General features: G+C 39.2%; 1 protein-coding gene across 1 annotated transcript in view; it reads right to left on the reverse strand.

Moving 5' to 3' along the window:
• Nucleotides 1-19,805, reverse strand: part of LOC137630402 (sphingosine kinase 1-like) — a 126,767-nt gene that overhangs the window by 64,325 nt on the left and 42,637 nt on the right. The window contains exon 2 of the mRNA XM_068361854.1: nt 221-465. Coding sequence (XP_068217955.1) covers nt 221-465 — 245 coding nt within the window. The remainder of the gene's footprint in view (nt 1-220; nt 466-19,805) is intronic.

Here is a 19,805-nt window from a genome sequence, read left to right on the forward strand (position 1 = left end):
TAGCAACATGTCAGAAATACTTCAGGGAAATTGATTTTACTTTGTAATAGCACAAAAGTATTTGAAAAATAACTCTTTTAACAATATTTGTTTTATAAATTCATAAAATCACTGAAAAACCTATGAAGATTTGTATACTGTATTATGAGACATTGGTTTTTCAATGTAAAATAAAATGATTTTTCAATGTAAAAAGATAAACATATTCAACGAATCTTACCTCATAAAGTAAGCCATCTCCTGAAACAATAACCAAACCAGCGTACTGGTCGAGATCCATACTTCTGACCAAATTCAAAGCATGATTGGCTGCCTTAGTAATAAGAACTTCGTGAGGTACTTCTGCTTCTCCGAGAACAGGAGCTACTTGTTTTTTATAAATTCTAAGGGCCCTTCCAGCTCCTGAGTTTGGATTGATAACAATCAATAGTTTTTTTCTTCTGTTAATATTACCTCTTGCATTTTCTGAAAATAGTATATACAGTAATTAAACAAGATCCTAAAAATAACCGAAGTATAAAATATGTTTCCTAAATACTAATCATGCATCAACTCAGTTTGATATTTTATCAAGGAGTAAACAATTGAATAGAAATGGATTGTGCTTCTGTAATTTGGAAAGCCCACCTAAAAAGTATGGAGAGACCAACATATACCTCATACTCCCTATTCTAAAAGAATCCTTGCACTTGCCCGATATGTCTGTACCCAATCAGCGAGCGAGAAGTAAATTTGACGCAAAACAATTATATTAAAAAACAATCTCCAAATGACTTTCTTAACCCTTTTACCCCCAAGCTATTTAGAACTTTCCAACCCTTAACCCCCAGGCATTTTTATTTTTCAAACACATTTTGCAATATATATTTTTTAAATTGTTCTAACAGCCTTAATTTTCATCATAGAGAGGTCAGGTTGGTCTCATTCTTTTGGAAAATGCCTGAAGTTTCTCATAAAGTTATCAAAAGTATGCAAAAAAATGTGAATAGCAGTTTTTTGCAAGGACGTACCAGTACGTCCATGGGGGTAAAGGGATGAGTTTTGTGAAACGTATCAGTACGTCCATTGGGGGTAAAAGGGTTAGCCATAAACAAACAACTGCTTTACTCAGCAACATATCTATTAAGGCATAAAGGCAACTGACGTCTAAATTACCTATTCTATCGAGGTAAAATTCATTGTACAAAATTTCTGTCATGCTGTTTATTGTATAATGATTAATACTCTGAAGACGGTATATTTTATATAATACTACATACCATATTATGAATTCTATGACTATTTTCAATTAAAGAAAATTCAATATGACAAACTATATCTAAACACTACCAAAAAATTCAATTTCAATTACATGGAACAATATTACACAAAATCTATGAAACAGAAAAACTGAATACAGTAGGATTCCTTAATTTTCTGAGGGGTTTGAGCCCCACAATTTAGCCTGCTGTCCACAAGAGATAACATTCCAGAAAGAACTATTGTCAATCCCAATGCAAGATTGGAATAATAACCTTCGTCGAAGAGGGGAAGCTTGTGATATAGATCTTAAAATTCTGTGAAGTTTTGTGAAAAATCCTTCATGAAATGTATTTCAAAATTAATCTTGAAATTTTGAATCTCAAAGAATTTTAGTTTTTATTTATAAATACAGTACTGTACTTGTTAATCAATTTCAGTTTCAAAATATATTTGTTTTGTATTTTAAATTTTTACCACCATAGCCACTAAAATGAAGTGTAATTCCATTGTTCAAAAGTGATATGGAGCACATGTTGACACCAAACATTCAATGGAAAAAATATAAATGCAACCATCATTTTATCCTGAAACCTGACTGACAGAAGAAAAAAACTCCAGATTAAAAAAGGGAAATGGAAATTAAATAAAAAGGCAAGGAGGAAAAAGAAATTTGAGAAATAGGAGAGTAGCAAAGAATGAATACACTCCTTGTAAAAATATGATAGGCACCATATAAATCAAATAAAATGTTGACGGTAAAATGAGAGATGTCGTCTTTGATTTTTGGATTCCACTTAGTGAAATGAGTGTAAATAAAGTGTCATCATGCCCAAATAACTGAGCCATATCTATGAGGGAATACTGTAAATAAATATATACATACACACACACACACATATATATATATATGTATGTATATATATATATATATATATATATATATATATATATATATATATAATATATATATATATATATATATATATATATATATATATATATATATATATATATATATATATATATATATACACTGTGTAAATAGGTGTAAGAGGAGATGATGATGATTATATTAGAATACTCAGAGCATCATCAACATAGCAACACCATACAATTTGAAAGGGCAAAACTGAAGATATCAATCTAATTTAGAGATAAACTTTAATCTAGAGGGTTCTGTTGCTATCATCAACTCAGTGGTTCCATCCACAATTGTCAGAGATAAGGAAGATAATGAAAGTAGTCTGTTTTTAGATTTCTTTTTGTCATCTCAACCAATAAGTTATCATTTTATATATATATATATATATATATATATATATATATATATATATATATATATATATATATATATATATATATATATATATAATCATTTGGACTATTTGAAAAATGAAAAGTTATTTTCTTTAGGCTATGTACCTCAAGGCACTAAGATTATGCAGCCCTGAGTACATAGATGAGTTTACTAAAATTGGAGAAATTTCCACTAATCTCTGCTAATCAAAACATCTTTTTGAAAACGGTATGATGGAGATAAAAAAAAAACCTTCTATAGTGTTTAGTAAGAGAAAAAAGAAAGCAATGAATAACATATTGTACTTTGTTCACCATTTTGTGAATGATTTTCAACTGTCATACCACTTTTGAAAAAAAAAACTAGATATAAAGGTATTGTTTAAATATAATTGCTTATTGAAAAACATATATAGCCATTAAAATTACAATACTGCACAGTAATGTGATATACTGCATAATATAAATTGTTTGGATTATATTTAGTTTTATGTCGGTCAAACACTTAAAGATATTTCTATCAGAAGAAAACAGCAAAAAATGGTTATCTCCGAGGGGGGTTCATTAATAATGACTTGGCTTTCCATTATCATATATATGGTCATATAATCAGTTGGTCTGATGCCAAGTCGGCAATCCAGGTTAATGACTCAACCCAAAGAAATAGTGGAACCTTCTAGAAGAGCTTGTAGCCAAGGTCACAATTTAAATCTAAGTCATAGTCTTTTTTCCAGTAATCTTGTATTATCTTCTCTTCTTAATCTTACTTATCTAAAATAATTAGGAAACTGACAGTTTAAGGATACCCTTCTGTGTAAATAAGATATTCTCGTATATTGTTTCTCATTGCGAGTCCAATGATGTCACCAGTAAGACAAAAGTAATAACACCAATCCTGTTTTTTCACTTTTCCATTCATGGCTAATATATACACACTCATATAAATATATATATATATATATGTATATATATATATATATATATATATATATATATATATATATATATATATATATATATATATATATACTGTATAACGGATTTTGAGCGAAGCAAAAAAATCTATTTTTGGGCGAGATGACCATGACGTCCTGATGGAAGGTTCCTTTTCCATCAGGACGTCATGGCCATCTCACCCAAAAATATATTTTTCGCTTCGCTCAAAATCAGTTATATATATATATATATATATATATATATATATATATATATATATATATATATATATATATATATATATATATATATATATATATATATATATATATATATATATATATATATATATATATATACTGTATACATATACAGTATATATACATACATATATATATTATTAAAAGCCAAGCTACAACCCTAGTTGGAAAAGCAAGATGCTATAAGCCAAAGGGCTCCAACAGGGGAAAATAGCCCAGTGAGGAAAGGAAATAAGGAAATAAATAAGCTACAAGAGAAGTAATAAATAATCATAATAAAATATCTTAAGAACAGTAACAACATTAAATTATTGTAAATCTTTTATATATAAACTATAAAACTTCAAAACAAACATGAGAAAAAGGACAACATGGCCTGAGCCCAAAACACGGATTTTGAGCGAAGCGAAAAATCTATTTTTGGGTGAGATAGCCATGTTGTCCTGATGTACCCGCCCTCCTTTCTATGAAAAGGCCTTGGCAGGATCCCTCCCGAAACTACTGTATCTGTAGAACCTGCTCAACGCTACAAGGAATAAACATGGCGGCGATGATGGCGCCATCTAGGTACTCAAATAGTAACGGAGGAAGGGAACCTTAATAACGGCTCCCCTTTTATTTTTGCCACTTTCCCCCTCGAAGCGTAAACGCTATGTGGGGTGAAGATTGTTATGTGACGTGTCAAAGAATACGTCCCCTGATATTATGCGATATCCTTAAAGGAAACTTTAAGGATATTCATGCCAGGAGTTAGAATTCTGGAGACTTCAAGTTAAATTCTCTGGGAATATCACTGTAGTCAAATATACCCTAGGAAGCTACTTAAAGGAACCTTCTATCAGGAAAACATGGCCTGAGCCCAAAAATATATATATATATATATATATATATATATATATATATATATACAGTGAACCCTCGCTACTTCGCGGTTCGACAATCGCGGATTCACCACTTCGCGGGGTTTTCCCATAACCCATATATATATACATATCGCGGATTTTCCGGAAAATTCGAAAATACCGCGAAATCTGAAGACAACCAAATACGATATTTTGTTACCTGTAATTCCATTAATACTGTAATTAGTAATATCTGCTCTTACTGATTGTTCATTGCATTACATATGATATATAATTCAGCACAGAAAGAAATAAAACACGAAAAGAGAATGTGATCATACGATAATTCAGTACGTAGTAAAATTAAATCGAACATGAAACGCAAATCAGATGCAGTCATACCATATTAGAATGGTGTGTACTGTAATGGATGTGCTTCTTTTCCATGAATCTTTTGTACGTATACGTACGTAGTACAGTACTGCATCCAATAATATTCTTTGTTGCAAAAATCACATTTCGAATACTGTAAGAGTACGAGAGAGAGAGAGAGAGAGAGAGAGAGAGAGAGAGAGAGAGAGAGAGAGAGAGAGAGAGAGAGAGAGAGGCGTAAAATAGCGTACGTAAATTTTTATTATTATTGTTATTATTATTATTATTGTTGTTGTTGTTAATAAAATTATTATTGTTATTATTATTATCATTATTATTATTATTATTACTGTACAGTATTATTATCATTATTTATTATTATTACGGTATTGTACTTAATCTACGTACGTTCATTATGCGCGGGGCATCTTCTATGAGTAACCAACGCATCATAGTACTGTAAGACGGGTTGTGATTGGTTCAAGCGCTGATAGATGACGAATCAAAACTCAAGTTTTGTTATCTAGCCTGTGATTGGTGTTTTGCCCGCATCTTCTACAAGCAGCATCAAAGTTCTCGCGGGGCTGGATCGTTCACTTTCTCTTTCCGCGTATTGCTGAGTAGACGTTCTTAAGTTTGTGAAGTTTAATCTGTGCTGTTGCGACTGTTTTAAGTTGAACTTTTTGTTGAACTTTCTGTTAAATCCTACTGTACAATGCCTCCCAAGCGTTCTGCTTCTAGTAAGGCTGGTAGTGAGCCTAAACGCCACCGAAGGATGATGACGATAGCTGAGAAGGTTACGCTTCTCGACATGTTAAAAGATGGTAGAAGTTACGCGGCCGCCGGCCGCCATTATGGCATCAACGAATCCACCGTTCGCTATATCAAAAAGGACGAGGCGAACATTAGAAAGACTGCTGCAATCACCTTTAGCAGATCAGCGAAGCGAGTCGTTACAACGCGTAATAAAACGATCGTACGCATGGAAGGTGCTTTAGCTGTGTGGATTGCCGACTGCCGGAAGAAGAACATAGCGTTGGATACGAACACCATCCAAACAAAGGCTTTGAGCTTATATGAGAATTTTGCTGCAAAGGAACCTAAAGACGACGACGGCAACCATGCTGAAGATGATGATGATGCAGATGATCCTCAACCAGGGACATCCACTGATTCCCAGCCTCAGAAACGTTTTTCCGCAAGCAAAGGATGGTTCGCGAAGTTTCAGAAACGCTTCGCCCTGAAAAGCGTTTCCCTGCATGGGGAGTCTGCTTCCGCTGACACTGCCGCTGCTGAAACTTACGTGAACCAGACTTTCAAGAACATTATCGCTGAAGGTGGATACAAGCCGGAACAAGTGTTTAATATGGATGAAACCGGCTTGTTTTGGAAGAGAATGCCGTCGCGAACTTTCCTGTTCAAAGAGGAAGCCAAAGCCTCTGGCTTTAAGGCATTCAAGGATCGCGTTACCCTCGTGATGTGTGGCAATGCTGCTGGATTTTTGTTAAAGCCGGGGCTTATTTATAAGTCGAAAAATTCTCGCGCTTTGAAAAATAAAAATAAGAATCTCCTTCCCGTGTACTGGATGCATAATCAAAAAGCATGGATTACGAAGATGCTGACCTCCAACTGGTTCCACCAGTGTTTCATCCAGCAAGTCCATGAATATCTCTTAGAGAAGGGCATGCCATTCAAGATCCTTCTCCTTATGGATAACGCTGGTGGACACGCAACTGACCTGTCGCGTGAGGGCGTTCAGGTTGAGTTCCTGCCACCCAATACCACGTCATTAATTCAACCGATGGACCAGGGGGTTATCAGGGCGTTCAAGATCCTCTACACGAAGAATACCTTGGCGGACCTCGTTGCGTGTGTGGATGCTGCCCAAGATGACGAGGATGAAGATTTCAACTTGAAGGCGTACTGGCGGCAGTACACCATAGCCACGTGCCTGCAGAATATTCAAAAGGCACTTCAAGAGATGAAACCTGCAACCGTGAATGCGAGCTGGAAGAAGCTGTGGCCCGATATTGTTTACGACGACAAGGGATTTACTCCGTCGGAAATCCAACACTCTGCAATACGGAAATCTGTGCAGTTGGCTGCCATAATTGGAGGTGACGGGTTTGGCGACATGACGACTGAAGACGTCGACGAGTTGTTGGACTGCCATTCCCAGCCCCTAACTGACGCAGACCTCGAAGACCTGACGAAATCGGCAAGTGAGGAAGAGAGTGAGGGTACCCAGGAAGAGACCCAAGAAAATGTCGAAGAAACGGGCTTAACATTAGAACGGCTTGCCAAGTTCTGCAACCATATCAAGGAGGCGAAAGAAATGTTACAAGAGTGGGACGAGGATATGGTTCGCTCGATGCAATTCTCAAATAAGGTCGATGACATCATGACTCCCTACAGGATGCTCTTGGATCGAAAAAAGAAGCAGCGGCAACAACTTCCGATCACAATGTTCTTCCAGCCTCGCAAAAAAGAGCCAGTTCCTCCTGCTAGTACGCCTTCGGAAGAAATTGAAGAAGTTTCCCAGGAAGAAGTTGAAGAGGTGTCCCAGGAAAAGACACCTCCGTCTGAAGAGACGTAAAATACTATCATTGACTGCACAGTAGAACACATCATCAGCTTCATCATCATCATTTCTACTGTGCAGCAAATTCATCGCCATCGTCATTCAAGTTTTTCTTGAACTTCTTTCGTGGTGAGTACAGTAACAATCTTTATTTTTTACTTTAACCTGTTTTATAGTTTAGTAATGTACGTACTGTATGCATTAAGTTAAAGGGAAGGTTTTAAAAGTCTACATGTTGTAACCTATCATATTTTTTTTGTTTAAAATTTACATTTACGTACGTAAAACAATCTCTCTCTCTCTCTCTCTCTCTCTCTCTCTCTCTCTCTCTCTCTCTCTCTCTCTCTCTCTCTCTCTCTCTCTCTCTCTCTCTCTCTCTCAAATTGTTTTCCTGCTTTGCTACGTACAAGTACTGTATAATTTATATTTGTAAGGTAACATATTTTGTAAATGCTTTTACTGTAAATACTGTATGTACTGTATCATTATTTATCACTATCATCATGCGCGTTAAATGCCTTGTTTGTTCTGAGCGTGGTTGTTTACTGAGCGTACACGCCGTCGTTTCAGGCGGCGTCATAAAGAAAAAGATTTCATTTGGAAGTCCTAAGAAAAATACGTAAACTAAAACATTGGTAATAAAAAAATCAACATACAGTACTGTATAATCAATATAATCGATGCAAAAACTAACCTACTGTATACATATATGTGTACACTAAATGAGTTTGTTTCTTCATTATGATCAGAGATGAACGTAAACAAAACATTGGTTGCCATTTTTTATCGTGCTTTTTAGGTGTTTAGGAAACGCATGATATAAAATCGCCTTTAATATTTGTGCCTGTTTTAGTTTAGGGTGCTGTAGTACATGCATTAAGTGTTCTGTACATTAAAGGGTGGTTTGTTAACAGTACTACGTACAAGGGAAGGTTTTAAAAGTCCGAATATACATGTTAAATAAATAGGTAAATATGATGTCACTACTTCGCGGATTTTCACCTATCGCGCCCGCGTCTGGAACCTATCTACCGCGATAAACGAGGGTTCACTGTATATATATATATATATATATATATATATATATATATATATATATATATATATATATATATATATATATATGTATAATATTACAGTAATATATAGTACAGTATTTAACAACACTGGGGACAACAGATTACAGTACCAATGGCCAAACAAAAATTTGTTCACATACGTACTTCACAATCTCTATTTCAAAAGACTCAATATAATAATTATGGGGCATCAGCCAAGAAATCTAACGTGTCTTCATTAATATTCACTCTGGTATGAATGACGTAATATGAAAGCTAGCTAATTCATCATAAACCAAGTTTTGACAAACAATTCTCGGTATGAATTATTTTGAATAATAAGATAGATTAAAATAAAATATTTCATTATAGAATACAAAAACTTTTTTTCATCAATACAATGCTCTGAAATACTACACACTTCTTTGAAAATGACAATACTTTTAAAACTTTTACATCACAGTAAACAGACTTCGAGTTCAGTCTTCCTTTCGGCTATCCTTTAATCCCTGCATTATAAACTTCATAAAAGAATGTTTGGAAGATTGAAAGACGTGCACGTGTTTAGGGGTATGGCTAACGGTATGTCTGATCATTTTTTGGTGGAAGGAAAATTAGTTGTAGCAAAAGAGTGGGGGAATAGAGTAGGTGGATGTAAAAGGGAGCTAGTGAGGGTTGAAGAGCTAATAAAACCGGGGGTAAAAAGTAAATATCAGGAAAGGTTGAAAATGGCATATGACGAGGTGAGAGTAAGAGAAACTGGTAATTTAGAGGAGTGGAAGTTAGCAAAAGAAAATTTTGTTGGGATTGCAAGTGATGTATGTGGCAAGAAGGTTGTTGGAGGCAGCATGAGGAAGGGCAGTGAATGGTGGAATGAAGGAGTGAAGGTAAAAGTGGAAGAGAAAAAGAGGGCTTTTGAAGAATGGCTGCAGAGTAATAGTATAGAGAAGTATGAAAAATATAGAGAGCAAAAGGTGGAAGTAAAGCGCAAGGTACGTGAGGCAAAGAGGGCAGCTGACCTGAGGTGGGGTCAGGGACTGGGTCAGTCATATGAAGAGAATAAGAAGAAGTTTTGGAAAGAAGTGAAGAGAGTAAGGAAGGCCGGCGCAAGAATTGAAGAGACAGTGAAAGATGGAAATGGAAGGTTGTTAAAAGGAGAGGAGGCAAGGAAAAGGTGGGCGGAATATTTTGAAAGTTTGCTGAATGTTGAGGATGATAGGGAGGCAGATATAATTGCGGTTCCAGGTGTTGAGGTGCCAGTGATGGGAGATGAGAATGAGAGAGAGATTACAATAGAGGAAGTGAGGAGAGCACTAGATGAAACGAGAGTAGGAAAAGCATCTGGTATGGATGGTGTGAAAGCTGAGATGTTGAAGGAAGGGGGTGTGACTGTACTTGAATGGTTGGTGAGATTGTTTAATAAGTGTTTTGTGTTGTCAATGGTACCAGTAGATTGGGTTTGTGCATGTATTGTACCACTATATAAGGGTAAGAGAGATGTGCATGAGTGTTGTAATTCAAGAGGTATTAGTTTGTTGAGTGTAGTTGGAAAAGTGTATGGTAGAGTAATGATTAATAGGATTAAGGATAAAACAGAGGATGCAATCTTGGAAGTACAGGGTGGTTTTAGAAGAGGTAGGGGTTGTATGAATCAGATTTTTACAGTTAGGCAGATATGCGAGAAATATTTAGCAAAAGGTAAGGAGGTGTATGTTGCGTTTATGGATCTGGAGAAAGCATATGATAGAGTTGATAGGGAAGCAATGTGGAATGTGATGAGGTTATATGGAGTTGGTGGAAGGTTGTTGCAAGCAGTGAAAAGTTTCTACACAGGTAGTAAAGCATGTGTTAGAATAGGAAATGAGGTGAGCGATTGGTTTCCGGTGAGAGTGGGGCTGAGACAGGGATGTGTGATGTCGCCGTGGTTGTTTAACTTGTATGTTGATGGAGTGGTGAGAGAGGTGAATGCTAGAGTGCTTGGACGAGGATTAAAACTGGTAGGCGAGAATGATCATGAATGGGAGGTAAATCAGTTGTTGTTTGCGGATGATACTGTACTGGTAGCAGACACAGAAGAGAAGCTTGACCGACTAGTGACAGAATTTGGAAGGGTGTGTGAGAGAAGGAAGTTGAGAGTTAATGTGGGTAAGAGTAAGGTTATGAGATGTACGAGAAGGGAAGGTGGTGCAAGGTTGAATGTCATGTTGAATGGAGAGTTACTTGAGGAGGTGGATCAGTTTAAGTACTTGGGGTCTGTTGTTGCAGCAAATGGTGGAGTGGAAGCAGATGTACGTCAGAGAGTGAATGAAGGTTGCAAAGTGTTGGGGGCAGTTAAGGGAGTAGTAAAAAATAGAGGATTGGGCATGAATGTAAAGAGAGTTCTATATGAGAAAGTGATTGTACCAACTGTGATGTATGGATCGGAGTTGTGGGGAATGAAAGTGATGGAGAGACAGAAATTGAATGTGTTTGAGATGAAGTGTCTGAGGAGTATGGCTGGTGTATCTCGAGTAGATAGGGTTAGGAACGAAGTGGTGAGGGTGAGAACGGGTGTAAGAAATGAGTTAGCGGCTAGAGTGGATATGAATGTGTTGAGGTGGTTTGGCCATGTTGAGAGAATGGAAAATGGCTGTCTGCTAAAGAAGGTGATGAATGCAAGAGTTGATGGGAGAAGTACAAGAGGAAGGCCAAGGTTTGGGTGGATGGATGGTGTGAAGAAAGCTCTGGGTGATAGGAGGATAGATGTGAGAGAGGCAAGAGAGCGTGCTAGAAATAGGAATGAATGGCGAGCGATTGTGACGCAGTTCCGGTAGGCCCTACTGCTTCCTCCGGTGCCTTAGATGACCGCGGAGGTAGCAGCAGTAGGGGACTCAGCAGTATGAAGCTTCATCTGTGGTGGAAATGTGGGAGGTTGGGCTGTGGCACCCTAGCAGTACCAGCTGAACTCGGCTGAGTCCCTGGTTAGGCTGGAGGAACGTAGAGAGTAGAGGTCCCCTTTTTGTTTTGTTTCTTGTTGTTGTCGGCTACCCCCCAAAATTGGGGGAAGTGCCTTTGGTATATGTATGTATGTATAAACTTCATTTCATTTGAATATATAACCTAAACTGATAAAAAGCTAGGCTGTCTCTCAGGATATCCTATTGCTTTTGGAACAGGTAAATATTGCTCAACTGTAATTATCATAAGTGAGAAGGAAGGAGACAAAGCCAGTCATAGTTATAATTGACTTATCTTATATTATCTAGCATCTGAAGATCAAGGTCACTAATGCCGGATTATAAAAAAAAAGGTAAATAAACATTGATAAAACCCAGAAGACCTGAATTGCTTTCATATCTAAATATTTATCTGAAAACCAACATCTGGAACAAATATGACAAATTCGGAGATAATTTGTGTTTTTTACTAGCTAATACAATCCTGTATATATTTATGTGGATTATCTTTTGGCAAAGCTGGAAGGTAGCCATTAGACTAAAAGTGCGAGGTGGCTTCTCTATATTCTCTCAAGGCCGGCTGTGAGGTACGTCACTTTTTGATTGCAGGCAGGATTTCTGGGGGACAAGTGATGGCGGGCCAATTTGAATAAATAACTACAGGTTTGTATTAGTTAAGAGAGAATAGAAATAATCTCCGAATTTGTCACTTGTTCCCATATTAACAAACCTTATATTATTTATGTGGATGACTCACTCTTAGGAGGGTGGAAGCCAAATTCTGGCATAGACATTGACCCAACTTTACCTAGTACAGTATATGACTGTGGTCAAGGGAAAACCTTGCCACCTCACTAAACATATTCCGAATTTATATAGAAATTAGCAAAGACGTTTCCCATTGCTTACCTTGTGGAAAGCAACAGGGGAGTGGACAGTATATTAATTTATGACTGTACAGTACTAGGCTACACAAGGGAAGTGATAATTACCTGCAGAGGTTGAAGCCAGCTTGCAAACTGACTCATAGTTCTGTACCCCAAGGGAGGGGAAGATGAAGAAAGGAAAATACCAGACATATTTTCCTTCATGTCACTCTTAACCCGAGTAACCAATGCCCTCAACTACCTGCTACTTGTCTAGCAAGGAGCCTGAGATATTTCTTAAGTCACCTGTTGAGCAGCACCACAGAACCGATAGTAAACATATCGAGTCTCCTGTGGGACACATTTTTTAAATACAGTAAGGGGCTGTAAACGTATTTTGATGGTTCCACACGCCCGCCTGTAATACTTGCAACATGGAAAAGTTGCGTTTGAAAGCCAGGGACGTACTGATGCCCCTGACATCATAGGCTCTAGGTCGTTGAGTTGGAGACAGATCAGGGAATAGAGCTCTTTCATTCACTTGGTGTATACAGGATGAAATAGTGTTCTTAGTGATCCTCCTCCTAACCCTCCCGGAGCTAACAAAAAGTGATGTTAGTCGGGGCCGTGTTACTGCAGTGTGTTTAAGATACCTCAAACTCCTCACTGGGCACTAAAACAATTGATCTGGATCATTGGTTACAGAATGTAACCTCATAATCTGAAAGGGCCCGAATCTAGGGTCCAGTACACCGGGATTTTGAGTCTTAGCCGAGTGACACTTCCCCCTATCCCCTTGAATGGACTATGTCATATGAGAGGTCAGTGAGTTCACCGACTCTCTTTGCCAAGGCTAAAGCGAGCAGGAACACAGTCTTCAAAGTGAAGTTTTGGTCAGAAGGACCTCAAAATGCAAATCACATTCCAGGGAGAAGGGCTGATCTCTGACTGAGGGCAAGACTTGTAACTCCGTATGAGTAAAGAAAGCTTCAACAAAGAGGAAATATCCACTCCTTCCAGCTTAAAGGTGAGGCTCAAGGCTAAGTGATAGCCTTTAACCACTGGGACTGAAAAGAGCTTTTCCTCCCAAAGGTATACAAGGAACTCCTCTATTACGGGAATAGAGGCACCGAGAGGAGAGATATTCCCTCCACGACACCAACCACAGAAGATTGCCCATTTTGCCTGGCACACTGAGGCTGAGGACTTACGCACGTATCTGGACATTCCCACAGCAATTTGTTGTGAAAAGCCCTTCTGAGAGAGGAGACACTGGATAGTCTCCAGGCGTGAAGTCAAAGCGACAACACAGTTCTGTGGAAGATGTTGGCCTGTGATTATTTAAGTAGATCTGGTCGTGGAGGGAGTTCTCTTGGTAGATCTACTAGTATTTGCAGAAGGTCTGGGAACCACTCAGCATGATGCATACTACAAACGTTATCATTAGAAATTTGGATGCTCTGGTCTTGTTGAGCAATTTTCTCATCAGACAGAACGGGGGAAAGGCATACACATGTCAATGTTGTCCCAACGTTGTTGTAATGCATCCTTCCATAGACCCTGAGGGTCTGGGACTGGAGAACAGTACAGTGGAAGCTTGCTGTTCAGAGATGTTACGAACGGGTCTACAGTCAGGAAACCCCACAAAGTCAGGGCTTTATTGGCTATCAGAGGATTACAAGACCAATCGGAGCCTACTATCTGAGTCGCTCTGCTCAGATTACCCGCGAGCATATTCTTCTTGCCTGGAATGAAGCGAGCTGATAGGGACACCGAATATTCTTCTGACCATCTAAGAATCTCAACTGCAAGATGGCATACAGGCTGCGAAAAGGTACTGTCTTGTTTGTTTATGTAAGCCACCACTGTGGTTTTGTCACTCATCAATGCAACAGAGTGGCCTGCCAGCAACTATTGGAACTGATGAGGAGCTAGGTATGCTGCTCTCTTATGAGATTTATGTGCTGGTACCTTTCTGACTCTGACCAGAGGCCATAGATTGTGTGATACAGTAAGTGGGCTCCCCTCCCTTCTTTTGATGCACCTGTAAACAGCATCAAGTCTGGAGGAGGAGGGATGAGAAGATTTTGACCTATGCGAAGGTTTTCATCTGCCACCTACCAAAGCAGATCCGTCACTTGTTCCAGAGTAATTGGAACTCAAGTGTCCGGCAGATCTGAGTGTTAGTACCACACACACTTTAGCTGCCACTGCAGGGAACTTATCTTGAGGTGGCCATTTGGAACAAGACGGAGGAGAGAGGTTAGGTGACCTAACAGACTCATCCAACAGTAAGCAGGTAGATCTTCCCGTCTGAGGATAGGAGATGCCACTTCTCTCAGCTAGTGTACTCTTTCATCTGATGGGAAGCCTTTATGTTGGACGATGTCTATTAACATACCAAGGTATACCAGTCTCTCCGAAGGAAGCAGTGATGACTTTTTGAGATATCAAGGCCCCCAGATCCTGACAAAACTCGAGAAGCATGTCTCGGTGACGAAAAAGGGTCATCTCCAAGTCTGCCAGAACCAACCAATCGTCAAGATATCTGAGGAGACCAATGCCATGCTTGTGAGCCCAAGATGACACTAGGGGGAACACACTGGTAAAGACCTGAGGTGCTGCCGCGAGAGCGAAGCTGAGAACCTTCAACTAGTACTGTATATTCTATCCTCATGTATGAATCAGAGATACTTCCTTGAAGACGGCTAGATTGGGATCTGGAAGTATGCATCCTTGAGATCCAGTGTGCACATGTAGTCCCTTGGTCGAACAGCATGACCATGTTTGCCATATCCGTCCTGAACAGAGTCTGTTGAACAAACTTGTTCGGGGGAGAGAGATCGATGAATAGTCTCCAGCCTCCAGAAGCCTTTTTCACTACAAGAATTAGACTGTAAAAGCCTGGAGACCCGTTCACACCCTCTTGGAGAGCACCCTTCTGCAGCATCCTCTGGACTTCGGCCAACTCCTTTGCGGATCCCTTCGCATAGAAGCTATGGTGTACTGGATCCCGAGTCAGAGGAGAGAGAGATTGAATGAAGGGACTGCGATACCCTATGGCGACCACTTTGACCATCCAAGGATCTACCCCATTATGCTGCCACTTCTGCCAGAGGTGCTGCAGGCATCCTCCAATAGGTGGTAAGTGGTGAGGATTGTCATTCTTAGCGGGAGTGACCACCTCAGCCATTCCCTTCCGCTCCCTACTTTCCTCTAAAGGACTTGTTTCCTTTCTGGTCTTTGGACTGAAAGAGATATTCAGACACATTGGTAGATCCTGAGGACCTAGAAGTTGAGGGATTAGAGGTAGCCTGCTGACCTCATGAAGACTAGGATGGTCTTCCATAGGGCCTCAATGTCATGTCCCTATGGAGGAGAGAATTGTTCAAAGATTTCCTCCATCGCCCAGCAGCCTTCTCAATCTCCTCAGGAACGAAGAGAGATGAACCCTCATGGGTGGAATTCCTTAAATGTGAGACTTCCACCTTCGACACTTGTTTATGGAATTTTCCAATGACAGTATCCCTTCTCTTGAGTGTAGCATTCACCCAAAAGTTGTTAACGTGGTGTGACAAAAACTCAAAAGAGTTCAGGCACCTGACAAAAGGAAAGACTCCAAAGACTTCCTAGCAGAGTCCTTTGAAAGATCGTGGGAGCAAACCATGTAGCCCAAGGAACCTGCATGGCGTACTTCACGCCTCTCTCTATGTTGAGGAGCTCAACATCCGAGAGGGAGGCTCTCACATCGGAGAGGGTTTGAGACGGAAGACCCTTTGTCAAGAGATTCCACCGAAGGGTCAAGGGACACGGTGGAATGTGGTTCTCCATCGATCTCATAATACTAACTTTGTCAAACGAAAGGAAGCAGTAAAGACTGTAAGGGGGAACCTGCTCTCAAGGAACTGGAAGTTTCCGGCTATCTGAGCAATAGCCTTCCTTTGGGCGGATGTCAGGCCCGTGCGCCTCTGATGGAAGTAATGCTGGTCTCTTAAAGGTCATCTCCTATAGCCAAAGTATTCATGTGGGGAGAAACAGAGGGCTGAGGGTTAACAGACAACGATGTCCCAGGATGGAGATTAGGACCATCGTCAGCAGGAGGTCATTGGAGGGGCGAAAGCAAGCGATCAAGGCGCCTCGTCTACGCGTGGAAAGTCCAGGAGAGGGAGAGAGATGTACCTCGCAAACCTCCAAAGAACGAGATGTTGAGGGCTCTGGAGTGGGATCCTTCCTGGCACCACGCTGAAGGAGTCGAAGAAGCTCTTCCTTTTTTGGGGGTGCAGAAACCTCTAGGAACAGCCACACATGCAATACATCTGCAAGGGAAAATGGCTCCCCTGCAGCTGGAGGTGAAGTTGCTCCTCTAGGAGAAGCAACTAACCCCCCAGTATGCCGGGGTTGCCAAGGAGTTATGCGGTCTGTGTTCCTGCTCGATCGCCCCTCGGAAGAGCGCGAACGAAGGAGCTTTAGAAAGAGGTTTGGGGGTGTGAGAAGAAGATTGCGCTTTCCTCACCCTTGAGGGAGAAAGATCGTGCTCAACCTTCTTATTTCTGCCCAGTCCAAACTTCTCCCATTGGGAGACAGGCTACTTCCTACACTCTTCACAGGACGAACCCTGCTTGCAGCGATGCCCTCTACACGAAAGCCACAGAGAGTGCGGGTCGGTATCCAGCGATGACATAAAGATACCGCACGCAGCACCCTCGTTCCCAGGACAGGTCCACATGAGGGCAATCAGAAGAAGTACAAGCACACCTGACAAGAGAAAGAAAGATTACAAAGTCAATAGCACCCTTTGGAGGAGAGAGAGGAGGCATCCACTCTCTACAAGCCAAAAGAAAAAAGTGACGTAGCTTACAGCCGTGAGTATATATAGAGGCGGCTGGGTATCCCCCAGCCACCCCTGGCCTACCCGCTCAAGCGGTTAGGCAGGGTTGCCACCTCGCACATTCCAGCTTCACCGAAAGATAATCCACATCAACAACGTAAGGTTTGTTAGTATGGGAACAAACAAAAATCCCAAGACAACATAAAAAATATCTAATACAGTACAAGGCTGCATCTGATGCCCATAACACAGTCCTGAGAGAGATCAATTTTTATGACCTTTGTGACCACGACATTCACCCAGCAAAACCCTAACAAAATAACCCTCTGCTACCAGGGTAAGAATAACTTTTTTGCACATGCATTTCATCCACCAGATCTTGAACAAAGAGACACAAACATTACATGTTAAGAATACCGTATTTCAGTATTATAAATTTCTCAAAGTTTCATGAGAGGAGTCATATATTCAGCTGAACCACAATGTCAGAACAGAAAACCTTCAAAGTATAAAATAAAAAGCTAATTTAAGAAAAAAAATAGAAATAAGAATAATGATAATAATAATAATAGTAATGATAAATTACTTGAAGTTATAACAACAATGATAGGTAATTATGAATACTACTTACATATGGAAAGAAACAATTTACAAAGTACGGAACTTTCAACATAGTTGTCTATTTGTTATGGCAACAGCAAAGATGGGAAACACAAGAATATATGTAGCAATAATGAGACACGTGAGGTGTGCCGCAAATTAAATATTCCAAGAAGTCAAGAAGGATGAGGAAAAAAAACATAAAATTAAGGATACCAGCTTTAGTAATTATTCAATTGTTTTCATAGCTGCTGAGGAATGAGGGAAAACCCCAAACCAAAAATAATTGATAACTAATAATCAGCTTGTTTTGTATCTATCAAATTCAAAATAAAAGACTCCTTTCAGAAACCCTCCAAAAAAAGAGGACCTACCTCAATCCTTGTGCTTTAGGGACCAAAACAATAAGTGTGGAGTTGGAGGGTAGGCCATTTAAATGTAAACTGATGAGTTTATATGTTTTATTTTTCCTCTTAAATTTAAGTGGTTAAGGGGTTATTTAAGTGAGAAAGACTTGGTGTTGTAAGGTGAACATACTCACCCAGGGCACCAAGGTAAGACTAACCAAAGAATCAAGATATGGAACAGTCTTTTCAGTATAGATTATGAACTAAGAAAATATAAAAAAAAGGAACAATCTTTCAAGTGAGAGCATAAATTGTTACTTTTATGATCAATAATGGGCAATGCATAATAATCAACCCTTCATCAACTGTAGTAGCCAGTATTCCATCTAGTTATTCTTCCATAAAAGAAGTATTGAAATGCAGGGGATAGGAGCAAGTTCTATACGCCTTCCCCTACCAATAGTAGTCTCAAGTCCAGCAGATACTTATTCTTTGACAAAAAGAATAAGTTTAACCGAGGTATAACTGAATTACGTTGAATGCGAAAGAAATTACAACAAATCTAATTAAAACTAGCTTGGTTTAAATCAAAGATAAAATTTCCACCAATTTTCAGTATGGAGACCTTGTCTAACCACAGAAGTACCTTAACGACTTGTCTTCCAATAATAAAAGTAAAAAAAAAAATCATTCACCTCTACACAGCTCTGTACAGGAGTCCCTTGAACTGGGTAAGAGCATAAAGTTAGTGGCCATCTCCACCGATAAAGTACCACACACCTAAACAAACTTCCTTCAAACAAAATTTTGGCACTCTTACAAGTACCCAGCAAGGCCAAGATTCATGCCTATGTCATTCATAAGTACTGTAGATGAATAAATTCAGTGGTAGGTCAACGCTACCTGTTAAATGGCATAACCACCTTGCTTGCTGAAGATGAAAGTGGAACTGCCACAGTTACTCCTCCTAAATCTACATTGACACTTCAGAATCTAGTACAAATTAAGATTGATATCTCCCTTGATGAGTCAAAACACAGTCAAGTCATTTTAATACATCATTGGACTACCATTGCCATCGGTGCCTTCTCCGATGCACAAATAGATAAATAGGTTAAACTCCTACTGAAGGCAGAGAATGGCAGTTAAACTCCTACTGAAGGCAGAGAATGGCAGTTAAACTCCTACTGAAGGCAGAGAATGGCCGTTAAACTCCTACTAAAGGCAGAGAATGGAAGAAATGTCTAAGTCCAACATCGGTTTAAATTTCACGAAAAAAAAATCTTCAAGTAATCTAAGCTCGGTGGTTTACATAAAATACTAAAATCAGTGTAGCTAAAGATATAACAAGATTTCCTTATGCACCCAAGTCTTGATAATTCTATCCAGTAGACCTAATCAGTTCCCCATACAGTTTTTAAGGTCAATAGTTGAAGCTACTCGGGAAAAATTTCCCAGAAAGTTGTGTTCCATTTCAGTAAGTTTTCTGTCCAAAAATTTTGAAATATCTAAACCTTTACTAGAATAGATATATCTTGGTTTGATGCAATTGACTCCTGAGAGATCATTTACAGGTACAGCTGGACACAGGAATTCCTGTTACACCTTGCTCTGAGGAAGTGTACCTAGCTACACTCGTAC

The sequence above is a fragment of the Palaemon carinicauda genome, chromosome 38, assembly GCF_036898095.1.
Source record: "Palaemon carinicauda isolate YSFRI2023 chromosome 38, ASM3689809v2, whole genome shotgun sequence".
NCBI lineage: Eukaryota > Metazoa > Arthropoda > Malacostraca > Decapoda > Palaemonidae > Palaemon > Palaemon carinicauda.